General features: G+C 45.0%; 1 protein-coding gene across 1 annotated transcript in view; it reads right to left on the reverse strand.

The window, feature by feature from the left end:
• Nucleotides 1-26,922, reverse strand: part of KIF14 (kinesin family member 14) — a 2,369,812-nt gene that overhangs the window by 2,162,650 nt on the left and 180,240 nt on the right. Inside the window, exon 4 of the mRNA XM_044086046.1 lies at nt 7,305-7,392. Coding sequence (XP_043941981.1) covers nt 7,305-7,392 — 88 coding nt within the window. The remainder of the gene's footprint in view (nt 1-7,304; nt 7,393-26,922) is intronic.

Consider the following 26,922-nt stretch of genomic DNA (forward strand, 5'->3'; position numbering starts at 1 on the left):
CTGACATAGTATTCTCTCACTTTAATGTGTGCCCTTATGTATACATTGCTTAATATATTTATATAATATATGTAGCAACATATCAATATATTTGTGTGCTTGGTATACAGAGTGTGTGTGTGTGTGTGTGTGTGTGTGTGTGTGTGTGTGTGTGTGTGTGTGTGTGTGTGTGTGTGTGTGTGTGTGTGTGTAAATGTGTGTCTCTCTATCTAATGGACAATAGCTTTGCAGTGGTGGACCGACATCAGACTGCTGGGAAGACAATAAGCAGCAGCTTTCAGAAGACAGGTTCTGCAGACGGATTTTAAAATATTGACCACACAGCCTTGCCCACATTAGCCATGCATCATTTTTTGACAAAGAACTGAACACTGCATCATTGTTAACCTATATGTAGTGTGTGCGTGTTTGAGTCTGTATTTTAGGGGATAACAATCAAAGTCAGTACTCATAAACAATAAACACAAAGCAATTACCCTTCATACTTCATAGTTAGGAGCAGACAACTCCAAAGGGATACTTCTATCCTGCGCTCAAGAAAATGGAAACTTTGAAAGTAAGCTTGAAAACTCCCTTCCTTATACACACTCTGAAAGTAGGATAGCATCTGCACTAAACAACTAGTTTGAACTGATTTAATTGTGAAATATTTTATCAAAATGTTGGGAAGCTGTAACAGACTACTTGTTCTAACAACTATCTCTGGTTTCTCTCATCTGTAGCCATGAGGCAGTGAAGGTTTCTATAAAATGTAAACACTGAGGATGGAACACTGCATTATCTGTCAAATGCTAAATGCTACCTCAAAAGTCTTTTACTTTGTGCACAAAGTGCACTTACTGCTATAATCCATGTGCTTTGGCATAAATGTTGGCACACAGAGCTCACTCACTGCTACACACCAAGTATTTCAGCTTATATTAGAAGGTATATACAGATTCTACAACTAGCCTGAATTCATATGAGAAAAATAACTGTCTGCCTTTTTACACATCCTTATTCATCTTATATAATAAAAATAGCTTATACATAAATCCAGATGTAAATAAAATTTATGATTCAGCTGGCAAACTAAGATTAAATATGTGCATTCTATAAAAAGTATATATATATATATATATATATATATATATATATATATATATATATATGTGTGTGTGTGTGTATCTATATAAATACATACCCACAGTGGATATAAAAAGTGTACACACCCCTATTAAAATGCCAGTTTTTTGTGATATAAAAAAATGAGACAACAATAAATCATTTCAAAACTTTTCCCACCTTTAATGTGACATATAACCTGTTAGGGGAAAAATTATAAAAAAAAATAAAAAAACATAGAATAAGCTGGTTGCATAAGTGTGCACACCCTTAAACTAATACTTTGTTGAAGCAACTTTTGATTTAATTACAGCATTTAGTCTTCTTGGGTGCACAACTGCCATCAATTAAAGAGACTCTGATTAATCCCAAATAAAGTTCAGCTGTCCTAGTAGGATTTTCCTGACATTTACTCAGTTGCCTGCTACAGCAAAAGCCATGGTTCGCAGACAGCTTACAAAGCATCAAAGGGATCTCATTGTTGAAAGGTATCAGCCAGGAGAAGAGTACAAAAAAATATCCACAGCATTGGATATAGGTTCATAGGTTCATAGGTTCATAGGTTCATACTAGGCTATCTGCCCGAGGGCATTTACAAGCCTAGCCCATCGTTTTGTGGCTTAGGCCACCCCTTTAGTATGGGGAACTATACCCATTATTTTTCTGTGCCTCTGTCGAGCAGTGACACTGAGGTAATCCCTGGGGTATATCTGCGATCTCCCATCCATTGGTCAAGATTTCTCTTGAACAAGGCCAGCGAGGTGCTCTGCCTCACATGTACCGGGATTTTGTTCCACAGCATAGGAGTCTTTGGGTGATGAATCTATCCCTCCAGCACGCCCTATTAATAGCCGTGTCAAGGTTTAAGTCTCCGCCCTTGTGGCTCTGATGGATCTAGATTTTTGAGGTGAAGCATATTCATCAAATCTGGGTTTGACATGGCCTTGTATGTTAGGCAAAGGTCACCTCTGAGCAAGTGTGCGACTGAATAGAGCTGGAGTTCTTTCAGTCGGGCAGCATAGGACAGATTTTGAGACCCTTTATCCTTTTGGTGAGGAACTTTTGTGGCCTCTCCAGCTGCTGCAAGTGTCGGGTCAGATACATTCCGAATGGGGCATTGTACTCAATCATTGGTCTGATGAGTGATGAGTAAAGGGAGACTATGACCTCCCTTGATCTAGATGAGAATCCCTTCATGATAAGGTGGGCAATGTAGAAGGTCTTCCTAACTACTTTAGCTACATGGGTGTCGAATGACAGACTACTATCAACCTGGGTCCCCAGGTCCCTGATAACTTCTTCTGTGCTCAGTGGATTGCCACCTATTTGGTAGCTAGGGGTAACCTTGTTTTTCCCGAAGGGTATGACTATGCATTTCTTCGCATATAACTTTAGGCCGTGGCTCTGGCACCAGTTATCCGCTTCTGTGAGACCCTTCTGAAGGATATCTGTGTCAGATGTGTTTTCTACTATGGCGCCCAGTTTGCAGTCATCTGCAAACTTTGTCAGCCATAACCCTCCTGTGTTTGCTTGTACTGGAAAATTAGATGCCAAACAAGAGTGGGCCCAGGACTGAGCCCTGTGGGACACCACTTGTGACAGGCTTTGAGTCTGACATGGCGCCAGCAGCTCTGACCCTGTGGGTTCTGTCACTCAGCCAGTTTGCAACCCATCTTGTGATGTATGGGTTGACATTTAAGCTGATGAGTTTTTCAATGATACCCGAATGGGGTATTGTATCGAAGGCCTTAGCCAGATCGAGGTAGGCTGTATGGACTGCCTTTCCCTCATCAATGGCTTTGGTGACTGTTTCAAAAAGTCAACCAAGTTTAAAAGGCATGATCTGCCTTTGACAAAGCCAAACTGGGTTGGATCCAAAGTCTGCAAATTCCTATGTCTTTATTTATGAGGTCCATTATGATCCTCTCCATGGCTTTGCAGATAAGGCTTGTCAAGCTAATGGGCGGTAATTTCCAGGGTCGGTGGAGGCACCGCCTTTGTGAAGTGGTACCACAGTTGCAGTGCGCCACTCCCTGGGTGCGTATCCAGAGGTAAGACTTTGATTAAACAGCTGTCCTAGCTGTGGGTTTAATTCCTCATTGAGTTCATGGAGCACACAGCCGGGGACACCATCAGGTCCCATGGATGCTGTGTTTTTGCTTTGGAGAGAGCAGTTCTCACTTGGGCTGGAGATGTTTGGGGGCTGCAATCGTTTGGTATAGATATCTCTCCTTTGGGGGAGGGGGAGAAGTTTGCACTGAACCTGTCAGCCAGTATGTTGGCAATGTCTGTAGGATCAGTAATCTTCACATCATTTTGAACTAGCTCTGAGCATATCTGGGAGTTTCCTCCCAGGTTTCTAACATAGCTAAAGAAGGCCTTATGATTGTCTTTTGAGTCTTTAGCTATTTTTCTCGAAATTTGCTTTGGATGATTTTATGAGAGCTCTTAGTTTTTACTTATAGTGATCAAGGGTGTCTTACCTTTTAAGGATTTTGCTCTATCTTGTAGTAGCTTCCTCCTTTTGTTGTAGAGTTTGTTTATGGCTGGGGTCCACCAGACTGGATGCTTGCCTTTGGTACAAAGAGTCTTTGTTTTGCTTGGGATTGCCTTATCCATGCAGTCCTGCAGGTGCTGGTAGAAGGCATTTGTAAGTGATTCAGCGGCTTGAGTACTGTTTTCCGCCGGCTCGGGGCCTTAAAGGAGACCACACTAGTCTTTAGAAGTGTGAAGTCGGCTTTGAGAAGTTCTTTACTGTGGTCTTTTATTTCAGGTGGGGGTGGGATGAGGACCTCCAGCGAGATTAGTTTGTGGTCTGATCTCACCAGTGAGGGGTACACCTCCGGTGTTGAACATTGTGCTCCCATGTTCGTGATGATGAGATCAAGTATGTTATCTCCTCTTGTGGGGATGGTGACTAGTTGTTCCATGGCATTTGAGTTTATGAATTCCAGGAACTTTTGGGCTAGGGTGTTTGGGCTTGAGTAGTGTTCCCAGTCTATATTAGGGTAATTGAAGTCACCTAGTATGATGGTGTTTGGTGATACATTTATCCCTCTAGTGTTTTCAGGAAGGCCATGTGAGGTTCCTGAGTTTGTGAGGGTGGCCTGTAACATGCTACAATTTGCAGAGCAGTCTTGCCTATGGTTAATTGCACCTGGATGGTCTCCGATGCATCGTGCGTTGCCACCAGTCTTGAGGTGTGGGTGTCCTTGATGAATATGGATACCCCCTCCTTTCTTGGTATTGTCCAGATTTTGGGGCCGGAACGCATGATATGAGGTAAAACCTGATAGCGCGGGTGCTCTCAGGAGCCTTGAACCAGGTTTCTGTCACAGCACAGACATCGATGTTCTCCATACTGAGAAGGGCCTCGAGTGCGTGCATTTTGAGATTTAGACTTCTGGCATTGAGCAGCATTACCCTTAGTTTTTTTCCTTTTTTGTGTTCTAGGGTGGTAGGTTTAGAATTTGAGCCTTGCCTAAAAAAGGCACTATGGGGGTGGCAAGAGCCTTTGCCAATATCCGGAATCCCAGGGGTGACAGGTGCAAGCCGTCCCTTGCGAAGCAGCGTGGCTTGTCCAGCATGTCATCCCAGGCAGACAGACACTGGATCCCCACACTGGATATACCATGGAACATGATGTAGATAGTCATCAAAAAGTGGAGAAAATATGGGACAACAGTGACATTGCAAAGAACTGGACGTCCCTCCAAAATTGATGAAAAGACAAGACGAAAACTGGTCAGGGTGGCTGCCAAGAGACCTACAGCAACACTGAAGGAGCTGCAGGAATTTCTGGCAAGTATTGGTTGTGTACTACATGTGATAACAATCTCCCGTATTCTCCATATGTCTGGACTATGGGGTAGAGTTGCAAGACGGTAGCCTTTTCTTACACAGAAAATAATCCAGGCCTGGCTAAAATTTGGAAAACAATACATCAAGTCTCCCAAAAGCATGTGGGAAAATGTGTTATGGTATGATGAGTCCAAGGTTGAATTTTTTGGACACAATTCCAAAAGGTACATTTGGCGCAAAAACAACACTTGGCATCACCAAAAGAACACCATCCCCACGGTGAAGCATGGTGGTAGGAGTATCATGCTTTGGGGTTACTTTTCTTCGGACAGAACTGGGGCTTTAGTCAAAGTGGAGGGAATTATGAACAGTTCCAAATACCAGTCAGTTTTGGCCGGAAACCTTTAGGCGTCTGCTAGACAGTTGAAGATGAAGAGGAATTTCACTTTTCAACACGACAATGACCCTATGCATATATCCGAATCAACAAAAGAATGGCTTCACCAGAAGAAAATGAAAGTTTTGGAATGGCCCAGCCAGAGAACAGACCTAAATCCAATAGAAAATCTGTGGGGTGACCTAAAGAGGGTTGGGCGCAAGAGATGCCCTTGCAATCTGATAGACTTGGAGTGCTTTTGCAAGGAAGAGTGGGCAAATATTGCCAAGTCAAGATGAGCCATGCTGATAGACTCCTCCCCAAGAAAACTGAATGCTGTAATTAAATCAAAAGGTGCTTCAACAAAGTATTAGTTTAAGGGTGTGCACACTTATGCAACCAGTTTATATTTTTTTCTCCTAACAGATTTGTTTTTTTTCAATTGAATTGTACAGGTTATAGGTCACAATAAAGGTGGGAAAAGTTTTGAAATGATTTATTGTGGTCTCAATTTTTTATATCACAAAAACCTGGCATTTTAGCAGGGGTGTGTACACTTTTTATATAGATTTTATATATATATATATATATATATATATATATATATATATATATATATATATATATATATATATATACACACACACACACACACACACACACACACACACACACACACACACACACACACACACACACACACATACACACATACGTGTGTGTATGTATGTGTGTGTATATATATATATATATATATATATATATATATATATATATATATATATATATATATATATGTATGTGGCTCTACTTTGTTTCACTGAATTTCAGTTCACCCTCACCAAATCACTGAAAGCTCAAATTGCTGAAAACTCATCTCATTGGAGTGAAGTACTGGCACTGTGTAGAGTACTGTAAGGCAAGTAAAAGGTATATGCCCTGTTCCCCACTGTAGTGTGATCCTGGAGTTAGTATATACAGTAAGGGGGGTGTGGGGTGAACTGAAATTCAGTGAAATGAGCTTTCAATGAAACAAAATACACCCATATATATATATATATATATATATATATATATATATATACACACACATACACACACATACACACATACACACATACACACATACACACACACACACACACACACACACACACACACACACACACACACACACACACACACACACACACACACACTTCAAACCCCATAGTAGTATTTCCTGATTTTTTTTTCAGTTTGAATGTAAGGTTTCCCATTTTCACAGTCACATAGTTCTGGGTGAAGCTGAATTCAAATAAGGTAACAGTATTTCATGGAATAGTATTAAATACTATTTGCCGCAGTGGTACAGCGGTAGCATTGTTACCTCACAGCAAGTGGTTCTCCCGTTCGATTCTCGGCTGGGCTTGGGAGTGCCTTCTGTGTGGCGTCTGCATGTCCTCCCTGCGGTTGGGTAGCGTTCAAAAGACATACGTGTGCAAATGGGCGTGCCTTCGTTGAAGGTTGGGCGTCAAGCTGGCCCCTCAGCGTTTCGTAAAAATCTACTGCCAATCATTAGCGGACCGGAGTTCCGCTGTGGCAACCCCTTACCGGGAAAAGCCGAAAGACAAACAACAACAACAACAGTAAGCTTTAAATACTGAAAATGTGTGGACACTTGAAAAGCACTTTAACAGTACTACTTATTTCGAATAAAAACAATTGTGTTCTGTACTGTACCTTTTATAAGTTGCAAGATTTACTAGATTTTTTGTAGTCTTTTATGAATAAGATATTAATATTTAAATTGGCTTAATACAGTTTCTGCACATTTTACTGAAAGCTGAAAATTTCACTCAGCCTGTCTCATTTCTTCTCTGAAAACAATTACTTTTGCTTTAGGTTAATACCACTTTTCTAAACCAATACTGAAAATAACTTAGATAAAACTAATTGCTGAATTTAAGAACAAAACATTAACTATGTATTGTTGAGTAAATTTTTAAGCATATATATATATACATATATAATCTTAAATTACCTCACGAGTTTCTGATTTAGCAATTCTGGAAAACAGCTGTTCACAAAATCTTGGGATGATTCCATTATTTGTACTGAACCCCATCATGCTGAAAGAGATCATATTTTTTGAGTTATTAAACCACCTAAAGTAAAACAGAAATACAAGTCATTTTATCTGATCAAGCTTTCAGAAGGTTCTCCACAGTGGATATAACACTCAAGGAAAGATAGATTTGTACAAGAAGGTCTATCTTGAGTAACCTCTAGGACTCACTCCTTATGTGTTATACAACTTAGCAGATAAAACTTTACCAAGCTGACAGGCACTCCATTTCCATCAAGCATTCTCACTCTCCAATTGTATAGTTAACACAAAGCTGAAGAAAAAGAGAAGAGGAAGACGAGGAATCAGAGGTGGTAACAGCAAATGGGGGTAAATCTTATTACTGCTCTCTCATTATGGTAAGTACATAACTTCTGCATCTGAAAAGAAAGACATCTGTCTTCAGTAACTTCCAGGATAGAGTTACTAGGCAAATTTTCTGGGTGACCATTCTTATGGGAAGATACCCTCGATAACAGTACCTTTTAAGTAAAATCTGAGCCTGGATATACAGTCAAGACTGCATTTTCTCACAAGTGTTCTGGGCAAACTAGGTTCTAGCATTAAAGAAAGAAGTGTCTAATTCAATAGTCTCTGTCTGAATGACCAGGGTGTTATAAGTAGAAGTGTTCCACATTTTTCATGACAAAATCCAATGCTACTGTCTAAACATCTGCAAACGTTTTCTTGGATTTTTTTTTTTTATTTAGAGTTGGGAAATGACTGGTTATTCTTGCAGACTGTACCAAATGAAGCCAGAGTAAATTCTGGTTCCATACTGGCCTGTGTTACACCTTATCTAGTCTCTGTCATACCCTTTCCTTCCATCCAATGCCCATTTTGGTGGGCTTTCTCTGGACTACTTCCTGCATGATGATGTCTCTTTCCATGTACGCCCTCCAGAATGGCATGTAGTATTCAAAGGTGTTAAGTAGGATCTAGTAAATCAAAAGCATTAACTCTTTGCTACTGGAGTTCATCCCCTTGAGTATACTCCCCACCATCCCCTCTGACACCCCCACTACTCTCTCACTTTGTTTTTGGTGGTTCAAGCCAGATATAAACCACACTGTTTCCAGCTCTCTTGTCATCCGTTCATAGCTGATACCCCACAATGGCACTGTTTCAACTCAAAACAAGTACTTCAAATCGGTCTGTAATGAACCTCAACTATCAACTTTTCACCCACTTGTCAGCCTTTATAAACCCTTACTAGTCTTCTTGTTCTTCACTGCTGCATCTATCTTTGTACTGCCACCATAGAGAGTGATCCTGCTCTTTCTTCCCTCAGATATGTAACAAGAGCAACAAAAAGCAATGGACACAAGAATGACTCCAGCAATACTCCACTAGACACTTCCCTTATTCCTGATATCAGATCTCTGACCACAACCATTGCGATCTACCATTCAGACATGCAGAAATCCAGGTCCACAGTTTTGGTCCTACTCCAATTCATCTAACTTTCTAAGCAGTCACCTGAGTGTGTTACAAGGGCAAAGGTCTTACTGACGTTTAGATAGATCACACCTGTCGGTACTTCCACTCAGGTTCTTCTGTAGTCTAGTCATATGATATGGATGACAATTTAAGTGGCAGCTGCTCCTTCTGGCAATGAATACATGCCAGTTGCTGTCTTGAAGGCTACTGTATTCTAAGAACTCAGAGAAAATGTACGTTATTCCCAAAGTTCCAATAAATGAGCTATACTGGATAGAAATTAGAAGTTATGTACTCACCATAACGTTCCATCTGAGTAGGTGTATTCATTTGTCTGCAACCTGTGGGTTATGGATCCGACATCGGGTCCGAACCGGCATGGTTTACCAGCTATGGATCCAAGCTCTCAGCTCCTCCCCTCACCCATAATGCCCTGCTCTACCCTCATGACCTCAGATCGAGTTTGCCAACAGCAAGAACACCCTGAAAAGGGTAACACATAATATGCAGGAAACTGAAAGGCCAGGGGGATAGGAGGGCGGGATGGTTGCAGACAAATGAATACACCTACTCAGATGGAACGTTATGGTGAGTACATAACTTCTAAATCTGAAGTAGGAGATTCATTTGTCTGCAACCTGTGGGACAGAGTCCCCAGCTACCTGAATCTTGGGCGGCCATCATGGAAGGATATTCCGAGCACCATGAGCCAAATGATGCTCTACCCCTAGATGCAAGATCCAACTTATAGTGGGAAATAAAAGTATGAGATGAAGCCCACGTGGCTGCACAAATATCATCTAGAGGAATCCTAGCCTTAAAGGCTGCCGAGGTAGATACTGACCGGGTTGAATGGGCGTGTACACCCTCTGGTGCGGGCCTTCCTGAAGCTTGATAAGCCAATAAGATACACTGTGAAATCCAGCGAGACAGAGAAACTTTAGAAATTGGCTTGCCCAGATTCAATTTAGCAAAGGAAATAAACAACTGGTCGGATTGCCTATGACCAGCCGTTCTGTTTAGATAAAATCTAAGTTGCCTGTGAACATCTAAGGAGTGAAGCTTGTATTCACCTTTGTTTTCATATTTAGGAAAGAAAACAGGGAGGTTAATGGATTGATTAATGTTTGCTTCAGAAGCTACTTTAGGAAGAAAGGACGGGTTGGTCCTGAGGTAAACACGGTCCGGATGAAATACCAAGTAAGGAGGTTTAGCTGATAATGCTTGGAGCTCTGAAACTCTCTTGACCGATGTAATGGCTACCAAAAAGGCTGTCTTGAAAGACAAGAATTTGAGATCCACCGTAGCCGCTGGTTCGAAGGGGGGGGGCGGTCAAGGCCTGGAGAACTAAGGAGAGGTCCCAAGGAGGAACCGCTTGTTTCACAGGGGGCCTGAGAAGGAAAGTACCTTTAAGGAACATTTTACACAACTTGGCTGACATAAGTGGACTAGAGTCATGACCAATGTGATAATGAGAAATTGCCGCCAGTTGTACTTTGACTGTGGAACTGCTGGCACCATCGTTAAAAAGAGAGGTTAGAAAGTCAAGCACTAAAGGGAGAGGAACCGTGAAGGGATTCAGGCCTTGCCGCTCCGCCCACAAAACCGCTTCCACTTGCTGCGGTAGACTTTCCTAGTGGACGGTTTATGAGCTGCCACCAGGATAGCCTTAACAGGGGACGAAATACCGGGAGTCCTGATCAAGAGTGGAACTGGAGCAGCCAAGCGGTCAGCTTCAGGTTGTCCAGGTTCGGAGGAGATATGCAGGATGGGTGGGATATCAGATCCGGAATGGGATCTAGAATCCAAGGAGGATTCACCGAGTGAGACCTTAGAAAGGGGAAACAGATCTGTCGAGGCCAAAACGGAGCAATGAGAATCATTCTGCAACCCACCCGAGAGGCTTTCTGAAGAACTTGGAGCATCAGAGGCAAGGGTGGATAAGCGTACAGAAGACCGGGTGGCCAAGCATGCACCAGAGCATCTCTTGGAGTACCTCCTGGAGGGGGTATCAGAGCGAAAAAACTGTCGCACTTGGTGTTTGAGGGAGAGGCAAAAAGATCGCATGAAGGAGTTCCCCACCGTGCGAATATGCGTTCCGCTACTTGAAAATTGAGAGACCACTCGTAAGGGGTCAGAATGTTGCGACTGAGCTTGTCCGCCAGGATGTTGGACCGACCCGGAATGTGCATTGCTATTAGAAAGCGGTTGGTGGAGATTGCCCATTCCCAAACTCTCATGGCTTCTCGACAAAGGGGGTAAGACCTTGTTCCCCCTTGCTTGTTGATGTACCAGACAACCGACATGTTGTCCAATTGAATCGCAATTGTTCCCAAGGGAAGAAATTCCTGAAGTGCTAGCAACGCTAAGAGCACTGCTCTCATCTCTAGAACGTTGATATGCAGTAAGGTCTCTGAATCATTCCATGTGCCTTGGACGGTCCGGCCCGCAAAATGCCCCCCCCCACCCGAGGCGGGAGGCGTCCGTGGTCACCGTGGCGAGAGGGGGAGAAGCACAAAATGGGCGGCCTCCGTGGAGATCCGGGGAGTGAATCCACCACAGGAGGGACCGCTTGCAAGCCTTGCTGATCGCAATGGGGTGATGCATAGGGAGAGCAAGGTATGACCATTGCACTAAGAGAGTCCACTGGAGGATGCGCATATTGAGCCTGGCAAGAGGAAGAAGTGCTATAGCAGACGCCATGGACCCTAGAGCCCTCAGGACCAACTCCGCCAGAACAGAACTTGAGTGGAGAATGGCCCGCACCTGGAGCTGCAGATTTTGAACTCTGTCCGCAGTGAGGAAGGCTTTTAAACTCCTTGTGTCTAACCTGGCCCCTATAAAATCTAAGAGCTGAGTGGGCGCCAGGTTGGATTTCTTCGTATTTATTGTAATGCCCAGTAAGGGAGCAAGATGGAGAAAGGAGTCTCGCGCCAATAGTAGTAGATGCCTTGTTGGGGCGGTAAGAAGCCAGTCGTCCAGGTAGGGGAAGACCTGTACCCCCTGAAGCCTCAGGTGGGCCGCTACCACTGCTAATACTTTGGTGAACACCCTGGGGGCTGTGGTGAGACCAAAGGGAAGGACCCGGAACTGGTAGTGACTGGCTCCCAGCCGGAAGCGGAGGAACCTCCTGGAGCGCCTGTCCATCAAGATGTGGTAGTACGCATCTTTGAGGTCTATAGAGCACATCCAGTGATTTTCTCCCAGAAGGGGGAGAATAGATTGCAGAGTGACCATTCGGAATTTTTCCTTGGGGACTGCCAGGTTCAAGAGAGAAAGGTCTAGAATTGGTCTTAGTTCCCCTGTCTTTTTTGGCACTAAAAAGAACCTGGAGTAGAACCCTGATCCGATCTGGTCTGGGGGGACGGGCTGGATGGCTCTTTTCTTTAGCAGATGGCCAATTTCTGCCAAAGCGGCCTCCCGTTGACCGGGAGGAACGTCTGGGAGGGACTTCAACTTTGGTAAGCGAAGAAAAGGGATGCAGTATCCTCTGGATATGATTTGGAGAACCCAGCGGTCTGATGTTATGGACTCCTATGCTGCTAGGTGCCCCGAAAACCGTCCCCCGACTGCCTCCAGAGTGGAGCAGCCGGGCAACCCCTCAGGGTTGCTGCGCGGGCCGTTCAGAGAAAGGTTCTCTGGACCCGAAGTTCCTGGGAGCCCCTCTGCCTCTAGGGCGGCGTCCTCCCTGTCCTCCTCTGCCACGGAAGGACTGGTTGTCCGGAGCAGGCTGGGATTGCTGCGACTTCCGGAACCACATCTTCTTCTGACCCTTTTGGTTCCTAGAGTAGGGCCTCTGGGGTGCAGAGAAGCGGATTCGACGGCAGACAGCGTCTTCCGTCCTTCTCGCTCTGGGTCAAAGTGTCGCGAACGGTTTTGCCAAAGAGGGCAGAACCATCAAAGGCGTCGCAAGCGCTTTGAAGGGCTCAGAAAAATCGCAGTGACGGAGCCAGGCCTGACGTCTAGTGACTAGGCCTGCCCCTGCGGCTCTAGCGGCGCCTTCCGTAGCATGGGAGAGTAGCCGCATAGAGGTATTAGTAACTGATCTAAGAGTGGCCATGCGGGTGGAGTGCAGCATCTTGTCCTCCTCCGAAATGGACTCTGGGGGAGATGCAGCGTATTCTTTAATGAGATCCCGCTGCATCCTAATGACGTGTGCCAGGTAGTTCAGCACCCTTACCGAGAAGGTCGCTGAACTAAACATCCGCTTCCCCAAGCGGCCCATCATCCGAGACTCCTTGCTCGGGGGATGGACTGAGGGACTCTCCTGAGCAAGTTCCCTCTTGGTGGCCGCCGCCGTCAACATGGCATCTACCGGAGGCCCCTTACTCCAATGGGCACGGTCGGACGGTGGGCTGAGGATCCTATCGGGCCTCTTAGGGATTGGCTCCACGGTGTCCGGTTCCTTCCACGCCCTGGTGGTAATGAGGTCCACCAGCGGGTCGGCAGGAGGACACCCAAGAGGTAGACGGGCCCGCTTCAAATGCCTCCAAGAACACGGACTCGTCCGAGGAAGACTTGGGGGCAGACCACCCCCCCCCTTATACGGAGCATTTCCATGATGTCTCCAAATGAGACATCCTCGGGGGGGTGACCGTGGGGAGCCTTCCCCTTCCTCCAAGTCCGTGTCTTCCGTGAGAGACTCGGGGGAGTCAATGTGCCTCCTTTTGCACGTATGCTTGCGAGGAACATCCTCTGGGGGGCTGTCAGAGGACTCCTCGCAAGCAGCAACCTGTTCCAGTGGAGCAGCTTGGGGCACAGAAGCGGGTTGTCCCAAGGGCCAGATGGTGGAAGCCTGACCCAGTGCAGAGGGAGCGCGGGACGGAGCCGAAACAAGTGCCGGGGGTCCGGAGACCCTCAACAGGGCCCTCTCCACTACATCAAACGCTGAAGGGGAGCCGACCTCGACCAAAGGATCCGACAATCGGCTCCCCCTCGGATCCGAAGAGTGGATCGGAGCCGGCGCTGAAGCGCTCGGATCCGAAGGGACAGTGCGCTCCGACACAGACGGCGCCGAAGGAGCACTGATCCCCCCGGATCCAAGGCTCCGATCCAGGCTCCGAGAGGTCGGATCCGATGCACTCGAGGGCAGGGTCGGATCCGAAGTACAAAGTACTATCGGCACCGACCCACCCCCGGCTCCGAAGCTGCTCGGCTCCAGCTGCTCCGAGCCCGGGTAGCGGGTCGGAGAAAGAGCAATCGGTTTGAAAAAGGGTGTTGAGCTCCCCCTCAGAGGGGGGGGAGGCAAGAGCACTCCCATCTGCATCTGGGCCTGGATGAACCTTCTCATCATCCGGTCCAGATCAGCATCCGAGCTATCGTAGATCTCGATGAGGCTACCGAGGTAGGCCTGGAGTGCCTCCTCGATAGCCTCGACGGAGATCGGGTCTCCTCCTCCTCAGGTCCCGGTGAAAAACACACTGGAGACCGGAGCCGAGAAGGAGGAGACCGAGCCGACAATGGAGCCGACAACGGAGCCGGGGGAGAAGCCCGCTTGGCTGGCGGGGCCGAAACAGAGGTCTCGGCCCGCCGCTTATGGTGCTTCTCCCTCCGGTCCCTTTTCTTAGCATCCCTCTCCTCCGAACCAGAAACGGGAGGTTGAGTCCCAGGAGGAGGAGGGGGAGCCGCAGAAGGAATAACCGTGGGTACGGTTACTCCCGAAGGAGCGGAGGTCGGAGCCGAGTCCGGCGGTAAAAGGCCCGCCAAAACAAGCTTGGACCTCCGCTCCTTCAATGCCCTGGGGTTGAACCCTGCACAAATGGAACATCCAGATGTGAGGTGTTCAACCCCGAGGCATCTAACACACCGAGTGTGGCCATCAGCTGGGGAAAGCTTATGGCCACACTCGGAGCATTTAGAAAAAAATAGACTTGGGTTGCTCAGACATCCCAATCTACACAGAGTTACTATAACTAAAAAGTAACTAAAGAAACACAAAATCACTCACAGGCCCAACACACACACACTACGCTAACAGCGAGGGGAGGGATATAACTTTTAGATTAAACTCTAAAAAAAGTAAATATACCAAAGGGGAAACCTACACTTTCACACAAATAACCAAGAAAAAATCTTAAATTTTACACTTTAAATACTGAAAACTAGCACTTAGCTTGAGAAACAATCCGGTCACCATGCGCGGCAAACGAGATCTGAGGTCATGAGGGTAGAGCAGGGCATTATGGGTGAGGGGAGGAGCTGAGAGCTTGGATCCATAGCTGGTAAACCATGCCGGTTCGGATCCGATGTCGGATCCATAACCCACAGGTTGCAGACAAATGAATCGCCTACTTCAGATTTATATTTTACAGGAGCATGTGTACTTAACTGAAAGCTTTGAGACCCTTCCAACAAGTTTATGAGTTTATGAATCAATAAAAAATAAGATGCAAAGTAATGATGTAAAAATGAGACAGTAGCATTTTCCTACATTTTCCTACTTATTTGTTAAATAGAAATTTAAGGAATTGGTTATGAGTACAATTCGAATGTTATTAGGGAAAACAGAGATTACTTCAAAAAAGATAGTTACCGAGTGTTATAAAATGAAATTGGACTTTAAAATCGTGGTGAAAACATATCTATCTACTTTGCCATCAGAATTAGTAAAGATCTTTTCTCTTGCTGCTAGTTTTGCTACTTCCCTGTGTGAGTGGCTTTGCCTTGGCCAAGTCAAAACCAGCTGAGTCCAGTGGCGCTCACAGGCTAAGAAGGTGGAGACAGACAGAGAGTTTGATAATCAGGAAATCTTTATAGGTTCAGAGTGGACATGGATGTTGTAAGGATATTAGTGAGCATGTACGGTCCCCCATGTGGGTATTAAGGAGATGCGTGGCTTTCCTATCCCTGTGAATACAAATGTATGTATAACCCTAACTATATCTGCCATGGGGACCTTACAGAGACAGGCTGAGGACATGTTGGATATTTCTCAGGCTTCTGCCTCCAGGATATTTCAGCAGTTGCAGGACATAGTCTTTGCACATGTGGATCAGTAAATACATTTCCCGGTGTTGCCTCAGGACACAGATCATATTATGTGCGCCTTTTATGTGTTGGCACATTTCCCCTGAGGTGCTTGGTGTGACAAATTGCACTCATGTCACAATTAGGGTCACATGTGGTCGACAGGGAAGGGGTAACACAATAAGGAAGGCTATCAATTTGCCAGGTATTGTGTAATGCATGGGGCTGCATCACTGTGTCTGCAAAGCATCCTGGCAGCACACAAGATTACCATATCTGGCACACTAGCGCAGTCTATCGTCTCTTCCTGCATAGTAGGATGCCCCATGGTCATCTTGTTGATAAGCGAAAATTTAAATTTTTATCATCTAATTAGCTATGCTTAGCAAAATGTATTGCTTAATATTAAACCAATCCCTTGTTTTTCAGGTGATGCAGGACATCCACTGAAGCCATGGTTCATGTCACCTGTGAGACACCCGATGGGAGCTGCAGAAGATAATTTTAATACATCCCTGTCCCAGACTCGTATTGTCATCGAGAGAGTTTTTGGCATGTAGAAAGGCCTTTTCAAGTGCCAGGATGAGTATGACCCAGCTACTGCATGCAGGAAGTTTATTGTGTGTTGCATTCTACACAACATGATCATGCACTGGTCTGATGGTGAAGTGACCCATGCTGACTACAGCAGTAGTAAGGGACCCCATGCAACAGGCTCTTGCAAAGTATATGGCTGTTCAGGTAAACAGGCAGCATCTAGTCCAGAACGATGGTCCGTGACATTCAGGTTAGTGTTTCCTTTCTTATAAAAAAAAAAAAACACAGACTGTAACTGATGCATGTGTAGTGCATGGTCTACTGTTACTGTATCATATATTCCCTCTTATCTTTCAATATTTATTTCAGAACAGGTACTCATATTACTGTTCATAAAAAGTATGCCTGATTGCTTACTGCACCTGTTCAGTGATGTCATGTAGCATCATCTAATCAATATTCACATTTTTTACTGTTTTGCAGAAGAACTTTTACTTGGAGACTGAACTGAAGTATGCACTGGAGTTCATCCCCTTGAGTATCCTCCCCAGCATCCCCTCTCTTTAATGGTAATTTATTAAAAAGTGTTATTTCAGTAGCTGGCTGACTGGATTTCTTAAAATTTTATGCATTTACAATCTCTAAACTTGATACTTTGTATGCAACCATTTTCCATTTTAAGATTCGAGTTTTGTATGAATAAAACTGACATTAATGTCCAATTGAAACATTCAAGGTGGATTCGTTTTCTTGGTGTCATTGACATCAGCAAGTTTTTTTTCCCCTAGAATTTAGACATTTTGGAGTGTAGAATCATGTATCGTGTTGTTGTAATAGTACATAGTGACATGAGGAAAAAATAAATGATGTCTTACCATAACGTTCCATCTGTGTTGTCGATCTTCATTCATTCCTTACTGATGGGCTATTGGCTCCGTCCTCGGAACCGAGCCGGTCTCATACCAAACTCTCGTCAGCCAAAAACTCTCAAGCCAAGATCCTACCCACAATGCTCTGCTCCCGGTTATCTCAGATCGAGTTTGCAAGTTGATAGACAAATGTAGAAGCTACCTCTGGTCATAACAGACCTACAATAATGGAAAAAGGAGCATAGGAGATCCACCAGAAACCTCCGGATGGGGATGGATGGTGGGAAGTAATGAATGAACAAAGATCAACAACACAGATGGAACCTTATGGTAAGACATAACTTCTTTATCTGATGTTTTTAATCTTCATTCATTCCTTACTGATGGGACAGAGTCCCCAGCTACCTGTATCCCTGGGCGGCCATCATGGAAGGACCATTCCTGAGCACCATGGAACCAAAAGAAGCTCTTCCTCTGGAGGCCAAATCCAATTTGCAATGAAGGATAAAAGTATGGGGTTTGGCCCAAGTCGCAGCTGAGCAAATGTCATTGAGGGAAGCCCTAGCATGGAAAGCTGCTGAAGTTGCCATAGACCTTGTAGAATGGGTTTTCACTTTGTGAGGTAAGGTGATGCTGTTTTTGTTGTAGACGAAGGTAATGCAATTTCTCAACCATGGTCGCCAGTTTAGAGACAGGATGACCTAGCCTTGGTCCAGAAGAGGCCAGAAATAGGTGGCCTGATTTACGAGTAGATTTTGTTCTGTCCAAATAAAAAGGTATTTGCCTGTGAACATCTAAGGAGTGCAGGCAATACCCTTGTTAGAATGATTAGGAAAAAATACTGGGAGGTCAACAGACTGGTTGATAGACTGTTCTGACTTTTGGTAAAAAGGAAGAATTAGTTCTCAGTGATACTCTATCCTTATGGAAAATAAGGTAGGGATGTTTGATACATAAGTCTTGAAGTTCTGACAGACGTCTGGCCGATGTGATTGCAACTAGAAACAAATTTTTCCAAGAGAGGTACTTTAAATCACATGAAGATGCAGGTTCAAAGCAAGGAGCTGTTAGGGCTTGTAGAACCAAGGCCAAATTCCAAGGTTGTACTGGTTCTCTAAAGGCAGGTTTTAGGTGAAAAACACCCATCAAGAAAGTCTTACAGAGTCTGTGTGACATGAGTGACGAGTCCTGAAAGCCAATGTGGAAATTAGAAATGGCAGCTAAACGAACACGAATAGTAGAAGCTGATACCCCAGACTGAAAAAGATCTGGTAAGTAATCTAATACCACCGAAACTGGGACTGACAAGGGGTCCAATTGTTTGTTCGCTGCCCATAATGTAAACCTTTTCCATTTGCTGAGATAGATTACCCTGGTGGATGATTTATGAGATGCAATAAGAATATTGTGCACCGGGGAGGAGAGGTTATCCTGCCTGGCAATCATTGGAAATGGAGAAACCAAGCTGTCCACTTCAGGTTTGTTAGATTGGGGTGAGTCAGACCCTGCAGATGGGAGATCAACGTTGGAGATGGATTGAGAATCCATGGTTGATCTAGCACGTGAGGCCAGAGAAAGGGGAACCAAACTTATCGAGGCCAATATGGAGCAATGAGGATCACTTTGCTCTTCAACTGCCATGCTTTCTTCAGAAATTGGGAGATGAGGGGTAGAGCAGGATAAGCATAAAGCAGACCAGAGGGCCAAGCGTGGACTAGAGCGTCTCTCGGAGACAGTCCCCGAGGGGGGATCAGAGAAAAGTAGTTGCTGTACTTGTAGTTGACTGGGGAGGCGAATAGATTGCAGCAAGGCTGATCCCAGCAATTTAAAATTTTTGCCGCTATCACAGGATTAAGGGACCACTCGTGAGGTTGTAAAATGCGCCTGCTCAATTTGTCCGCTATCATGTTGGAGCTTCCAGGAATGTGCGTTGCAATTAGAAAGCAGTTGGAAGCTATTGCCCATTGCTATATTCTCAAGGTCTCTCGGCATAACGGATTAGATCTGGTGTCCCCTTGCTTGTTGATGTACCAGACTACTGACATGTTGTCTGATTGGATTGCAATAGTCCCTGATGGAAGGATTGAGTAGAATGCTTGCAACACTATTTATTTTATTTTTATTTTATTTTTGTTAACCGGGAAAGTCCGACTGGACACAGGTCCATTTTCAGCGGAGGCCCGGGGAGAAAAGCTCCATGATACAATACAATATTAGATGAAAACAGTACAAAGCAATTCTTAACATTTATAAGTGGTACAGGGGACCATTTACATGGCATGTGATAACTAGAAGAATATACAGTCAGTACTCTAGTAGAATATACAAGTAGTACAAATAATACAAATATATATAAATAAATATTTTTTTTTTTTTTTTTTTTTTTCCCTTCAGAATATTAGTAAATATAAAGTTGTAATACATTTATGCTTTAGTATAACTGAAAAGTAAATAAATGCCCATAGTGGCATAAAATAGGGTAAAGGTATAGGTAGGATGAGAGTAAGATAATCTCTGTTAGGTATTGTGTTAGTCTAGAAACAGATTAGAGTGTTTTTCAGGTAAGGGATATGGTACAGAATAGTACAAGTGTTGGAATGTTTACCGCTTATAGATTGATGAAATGTTAGGATGAATCTGTGGGATAGCAGAAGAGCTCAGTAAAGGAAAATGTTGTAGTGTAGCATAGTCCATGCAACTGGAGCATAGATGTTGCTACCCTGGGGTATAGCAAGAGCAGAGCCAGATGTTAGAATAGTAGGATTTCAAGAGGTGTTTGAAATGGGTGCAAGAAGTAGTGCTGGTTATATTGTTTGGGAGTGAGTTCCAGGTTTGTGCTGTTGTGCAGGCAAAGAGATTTACCTGCTTCATTTTATGTCTAATTACTTGAATGAGATTTTGGTTGCTAGATCTCAGGGCTCTAGTGGTGGTGTAGGGCTTAATTAGTTGTTGGAGGGCAGGTGTTTTTTCAGGGTAGTAGTAGAGTTTATGTGCAACTATGGCTTGATTGAGTCTAAGTAGCTGAGGAAGTTCCAGCCACTTGAGTTGCATTAGGGAAAGACAGTGATGGGATCTATTTGAGGAGTCTGTTGCAAATTTGGCAATTTTGTTGTAGCATGATTCCATTTTGTGAAGTTCGGTCCGGTGAAGGTTAGTTAAGATAGGGGAAGCATAGAGAAGGATAGAGAGGAGATGGCTTCTTGCAATAGTGGCTTTGGTCTTAATAGTCATGAACTTTTTATTTCTATAGAGTAGACCCAGTTTTCGGTTGACCTTTTTGATGGTTTGTGCTATATGGATATCATACTTTAGGTGGTTATCAATGTCAACTCCTAGTAGTTTGGTGTGGTTGGTTGGTGTGATTTGAGTATTGTTTTTGGAGCATATAGTGAGGTTATAGTCAGAGTTGGATGATCTGCCAGGGGTGAATAGTATTAATTTGGTTTACTTTGGGTTGAGAAGAAGTTGTATTTTAGTAAACCAGGTTTCTGCTAGGGTAAAGTTGTATTGGGTGATGGTGTGTAGTTCCTTAATGCTGGTGGCAGCACAGGTTATGGTGGTGTCATCAGCATATTGAACTACTGTAGCAGTGGGTAGTGAAGAAGAAATGTCATTAGTGAAGAGGGAGAATAGCAGTGGACCAAGGATTGATCCCTGAGGGACTCCTATGGAAACTGGTAAGAGAGGGGACAGCTTTTCTTGCCAGAGAACTGCTTGTTGGCGTTCTGATAAATAGCTGCTGAACCAGAGTATGGTGGAGGGGCAAATATTGAGACTAGATAGAGTATTGAGGAGCAGATTGTGGTTAACCATGTCAAAGGCTTTTGATAAGTCGAGGAAGATGGAAGATACGAAAAGACCTTGGTTTCTAAAGTGATTGACTGTATTGGTATAGGATAGAAGGGCAGTGGTTGTGCTGTGGGAGGGTCTGAAGCCATGTTGGGAGTTGGATAGTAGTTTATTTTGTTGAAGATATTGCATTAGTTGCAAGTGGACAACTCTTTCTAGAATTTTGATAAGGGTGATAGTATGGCAATTGGACGATAGTTGGTTAGCTCTAAGGAGTTGCCACCTTTATGCAGAGGGACAATATGGGAGATTTTCCAGTGGGTGGGAACTTTGTGTTCTGAGATTGATCTATTAATAAGAATTGACACTGGGTAGGATATGGTGTCTGCTGCTATCTGAAGGAAATCAGCAGGGAGTTTATCAGCAGCTAGTGTAGTTGGTTTTAGCTTCCTAAGGAGGTTTGCAACCATTTTAGTGGACACTGGTTGTAGGGAAAAGGTAGAGAAATTATTTTTAGTATGATTGTTATATGCGGTAGAAGATTGCATAGGGGTGTCATTATTTTTCTGGGTATTGGCTAGATTTTGAACTGTTTCAGTAAAGAATTTATTAAATTGAGTGGGAATATCATCTTGGTTGTTTGGCAGTACAGGGGTGGGAGTGGATGCTTTTCCAGGGTGAAGTAGTCTATTAATGGAGGTCCAGAATTTATGTGGGTTATGGCTATATTTATCCTGTAGGTTTTTGTAATAGTTAGACTTGTCTAGTTTAGTTAGTCTCTTGGCTATATTACGTAGTTCTGTATACTTTGACCTTAGGATAGTGTTAGAATCTTTGTGGGAAGCTATCCAGAGTTTGTCCCTTTCTTTCATTATCTTTTTTGTCTCTTTGGTGAGCCATGAGGCTTGGTGGGTTTTTGTCCTGATGGATCTAGAAGGGGCATGATGGTCTAGGATATGTAGGAAGGTAGAGTTAAAGTATTGTACAGCTTCATTGAGAGGTAGTTGTTTAAGAGGGAGCCAGTTGCAGCAATTTAGTGCTTTATTAAAGTCAGTGGCTCTGAAGCTTTTTTTATTACGTATTATTTTTAGTAGAGGTAGGTTGGGTAGGTGTTGGGTCTTGCTCCTTATTAGGTAGGTGGGTTGATGGTCACTTAGACTGTCAGGTAAACAGCCAGATTGATGTACAAAAGTGGGGTGAGATACCAGAATCCAATCCAAAACGGATTGACGTTTGGTTGTTTTGTCTGTCCTAGTGGGGGATGTGATTATTTGGGAGAACCCATAAAGGTTGATGTGCTCTGAGGGATAATCTTTGGAGCAGTTGGCCCAATCTATGTTAAAGTCACCTAGTAGTATTGTTTCGTAAGGGAGGAGAGTGACAACCAACTTAACATGTTTTCCATAATGGGATTGTTGTTACCTGGGGTATATATGCCCCTCGATGATTATTTGTTTGTTTGGGTTTAATTTAAATTTCGCTAGGATAAGTTCTCGTTGTTGATTTCTTCATTATTATAGTCAAGTAGTTCTAGTGAGAGGTGGCTTTGGAATAGAATTGCTACACCACCACCCTTTTACCTTTCCTGTCTTTACGCAAGATATCATAACCTGGGGCTATGATCTCATTATTGTGGTGATCAGGTTTAAGCCATGTTTCTGTTAGTACCACTATGTCAGGTTTGTATAGTGCTAACAAGGCATGCAGGTCATGTATTTTGTTTAGTATGCTTCTTGCATTGCTATTTAGGAGGAGGAGAGATGCTTTGGGCTTGAAGAAATGGGGAGTTGGTAGCTTTATTTTGGCTTCTTCTGTTGAGGTAGGGCCAGGATTTGGGTGAATGTCTCCACAGCAGGAGAGTTTTAGGAGTAAGTTTAAGTATAGTTTGGTGAGTTTCTTCAGAATTTTAGATAACTTGAGTGAGGTATGGGTGTAAGGTTTTATTGCTAATTTGTTATAATAGAGAGATGGGGTTAGAAAGGATGTAGAGTTGGGGGTTGTAATAGGAGAGTTTAGAAGTTGTGTGTGGTAAGTTATGGGTTGGGTTTGCCATGGGGGTGGAAAAGTGATATTAAGATGGGTGTGATATGAAGAGAGTATAGAGAGTAGAAGTAGGATGGAGATAGTTGCTTGATAAAATAGAAGTTTATGGAGAAGGGGGTGTTGTATGCAATACATGTTTGAACACCACCAGCCTCAGTTTCAGGACACTGATATGCAAATGGGTCTCTGTCTCCGACCAGGTGCCTTGGACTGAGTTTCTCTGACATAGCCCTCCCACCTCCACCCCATCAGGGAGGCATCTGTGGTCACCGTGGCTTTTGGCTGATGGGGGCTGAAGGGGCAAGACCATTGATGGGGATTTTAAGATGTCCACCAGAGCAAATCTTGCTTGCATCTCTGAGTTACACTTATCTGAAAAGACAAAGGATGTTGTAGAGGGTACCACTGAGTTAGACGTAGCCACTGAAGAAGTCTCATGTGGAACAATGGTAATCGAGGCTGCCATCGACCACAAGAGTTGAAGTATGGACCGAGCAGAGGATTTGTGGTGACAGATTAGCGGCTGAATCTGTTGTCTTATTCTTTGAAGTCTGTGATCCAGAAGAGATGCTGTGCAATTCCTCGTGTCCAACAGAACTCTGATGAATTCTAAAGATTGTGCCAGGGTCATGTTGGACTTCTCCCAGTTTATAGTGATTCCCAGGCGCTGAGCTGTGAGAATAGTGTAGTCTAGGGCTTCTTCCAGTAGACGCTTGGTGGGGGCGTTAAGGAGCCAGTCATCTAGGTATGGAAATGCCTAGAATCCTTGAAGTCACAGTTGAGTGATAACGACTGCCATGCATTTGGTGAACATTCTGGGGGCTATAGAGAGACCGAAGGGCAGTGCTTGAAATTGGTAGTGACTGGCTCCTATGCATAGCAGAGGTATCTTCTTGAGTGCTTGTCCACTTTTATATGTAGTACCCATCTTGAAGATCTACAGAGCACATCCAACCATCTTCTTCCAGAAGAGGAAGGATAGAATGAACCGTGACCATCTGTAATTTCTCTGTTTTTACAAATTTGTTTAGTGTGCTGAGATCCAGAATTGGTCTCCAGTCCCCTGTCTTTTTTTGGCACTAAAAAGAACCTTGAGCAAAAACCGGATCCTATCTGGTCTGGGGGGACCGTTTGGATGACTCATTTTTGTAGCAGCTTTCGGATTTTGTGTGCTGCTGCTTCCCTTTGACTGGGTGGGACGTCGGGTAAGTCTCTGGGTGAAGTGGGCCAGAGATGGAAGGGAATGCGGTAGCCTCTGGATATTATTCGTTGTACCCAAGAATCGGTGGTTATGGTTCGCCAGGCAGTGGGGTACAAGGAAAAATGGCCCCTGACTGCTTCCAGTGGTGAGTAGTTGGGCAACGCTTCAGAAGCACTGATAGGGTTGCCCAGAGAAAGAATCTTTGGAATCCTGGTTTTGCGGCCCTCCCCTGCCCCAAAAGGGGCGTCGTCCATTAGAGTTTCCCCCTCTGCCCCTAGGGGAGAACTCGGCACGTGCGTCATGAAAAGAGCCCTGTGATTTTCTGTGCCACATCTTCCCGCTCCCCTGATTTCTGGAGTGGAATCATTGAGGGGTGGAGTGTCGGACACCAACGGCAGAGAGGGTCTTACTATCTTGTTCGCACCTTGCCAGCGTATGTTCAACCTTAGGGTCTAAACAATGAAGCGGCCTCAATAGGGACGTTCATAAAGGAAACCTTAAAGGAGTCCACAAAGTCACCAAGGTGTATCAAGGCATGACGTCTCGTGACTATGCCTGCGCCTGCTACTCTAGCCACTTATTGCGTGTGAAATGAGGCACATGGAAGAATTGGATATCGATTCCAGGGTCGCTATAGGAAAAGCTACATTGTCACGTACCTCATCAGAAACAGCTCCTGCCAAGGTTTCAGAGAGTTGGTTGATAAGGTCCCTCTGGAGCCTCGTAAAGTGTGCCAAATAGTTCAAGGACCTTACAGCAAAGGTCGATGAAGCAAACACACACTTCCCGAGTCTATCGCCCGGGACTCCTTGTTGGGTGGATGGACAGTCTGGCTCTCTTCTGCCGAGTTTTTTTTGGTTGTAGCCGCTACCACTATGGTATCTACTGGAAGAACTTTGGACCAATGGAGATTTTCAGCAGGGGGAGATAAAAACTTGTCAGGCCTCCGATGTATAGGATCCAAGGTGTTAGAAGCCTTCCATGCACTCTGGACGATGTGTTGGACAAGCTCTTCGGCCGGTGGTGTAACCCATGAGGTAGGGGCCCGGGCATAAAAGGCCTGCAGGAATAAGGATTCCTCTGAGAAAGGGTTGGAGGGCTTCCAGTCGCCCCCTCTGTCTTAGGATCTCGAGGATGTCACCAAAGGACACCTCATCAGAGGGTGACCGTGGGGACCCTTCCCTGTCATCAAAGTCTGTATCTTCGGTTAAAGACTCCTCAGTGAAGTCCATGTACTTCCTCTTGTGCAAAGCCTTGCAAGGGACTTCCTCAGTGGGGAGCTCTGGGGAAGATTGCAAAGAGGGGATCTCCTGAGGGAGAGAGACCCGAGGACCTTGTGCCCAGGGTGCGGTAGCTGTGGATTGCAACAGTTGCGGCACACAGGGGGGCAAGGACTCCGACAGGGAGGTTTTGCCAGCAGAGGCTAATGCCCTCTCCATGGCCTGGAAGTCCAGGCCACCCGAAGAGGGATGAGAGCCCGAAACTGAGCCGACCCCAAGAACAGGAGTCTCAAGAGGACTGTGGAGAGTGAAGGGGGGAGGAGGATTCCTGGAGGGTGCCATAGAAAAAATTGGTATGGAACCAAAAATGCCTACCCCCACGGGACAGCCACTAGCCTGAGAAGGGCCCGGTGCCCAGTGCACCGAGGGCCACAAGGACTACTTTGGCTCCAAAGTGAGGTCCACTGTTGCCGTCGAAGGAAGGGAAGCTGCTGTCGGAGGAAGGGGTTTCGATGCTTCCCTGGAAGTCAAAGGAGGAGTGTAAGTTGGAGTCTGTGGAGAAATATGGCCACCTGCAAGAGGGAATGCAGCTTTAGATGGTTGAGACAGTACCCTGGCCACAAACAACTGGTCAACAAGCCACAACACATCCTGTTTTGAGAGGCTCCTGGTCCACCTCATAGACAGACCTGATGGAGATTCTGGCCTGTCTAAAAAGGGGCTGTACTGGCTTCCCACAAACGGATCCAAGGAAAGAGAGTACTTAGTCCTTGCTAGTTCGTGTGGTGCAGAGCCTGGAACCGAGGGTGTCTGCACCGAGGAGAATGGTGTTGAGGTTATCTGCACTGACAAAGGCAGCGCCATATGTGTCGAGGGTGTCTGCGCTGTAAAGGGCGATGTGGCAAATGTCTGCACTGATGAATATGGTGCCGTCGAGGAAGATGTCTGCACTGGTAACGACGGTGCCGAAAAAGACTGCACCAAACAGCATGTCGGTGTCGAAGGCGTCTGCACCGTAAAGGGCAGTATCCTGGAAATTGGCAGCATCAGCAAGGATGGAGCCGAAGGAGTCTGCACCAACTGTGCTGAAGGAGACTCTACCTGTAGAGAAGGTGCCAATAAAGGCTGCAGTGAAACTGTCAGAGCCATAGGTGTCTGCACCGGGAACTATGGTGCTGGTGGCAATAAAGAAGACATAGCTGGAGTGAGAATCAACTAGGCCGGTGCCGAGGTTGGGACCAAAAGGACCACAGATGGGAGCACTGGGTCCGAAATTTTTACCTTTTTGCGAGTCGACTCCTTGCAATCTCCAGAGAGAGATGAAGTGAACGACCTCGAGCAGGAAGAAGACGAACGCCTCTTACCGGGTTTAGGAAGAAGGGGTGAGCCCTCTGACCCAGGGATAGCCTCACAGAAAGGGGTTTTAAAGAGGCCTTTTAGAATTAATTTATTCTTCCTTTCATTTAGAG

The sequence above is a fragment of the Protopterus annectens genome, chromosome 10.part0 (genome assembly GCF_019279795.1).
Source record: "Protopterus annectens isolate FY-2018-M chromosome 10.part0, PAN1.0, whole genome shotgun sequence".
NCBI classification, from domain to species: Eukaryota; Metazoa; Chordata; order Ceratodontiformes; family Protopteridae; genus Protopterus; species Protopterus annectens.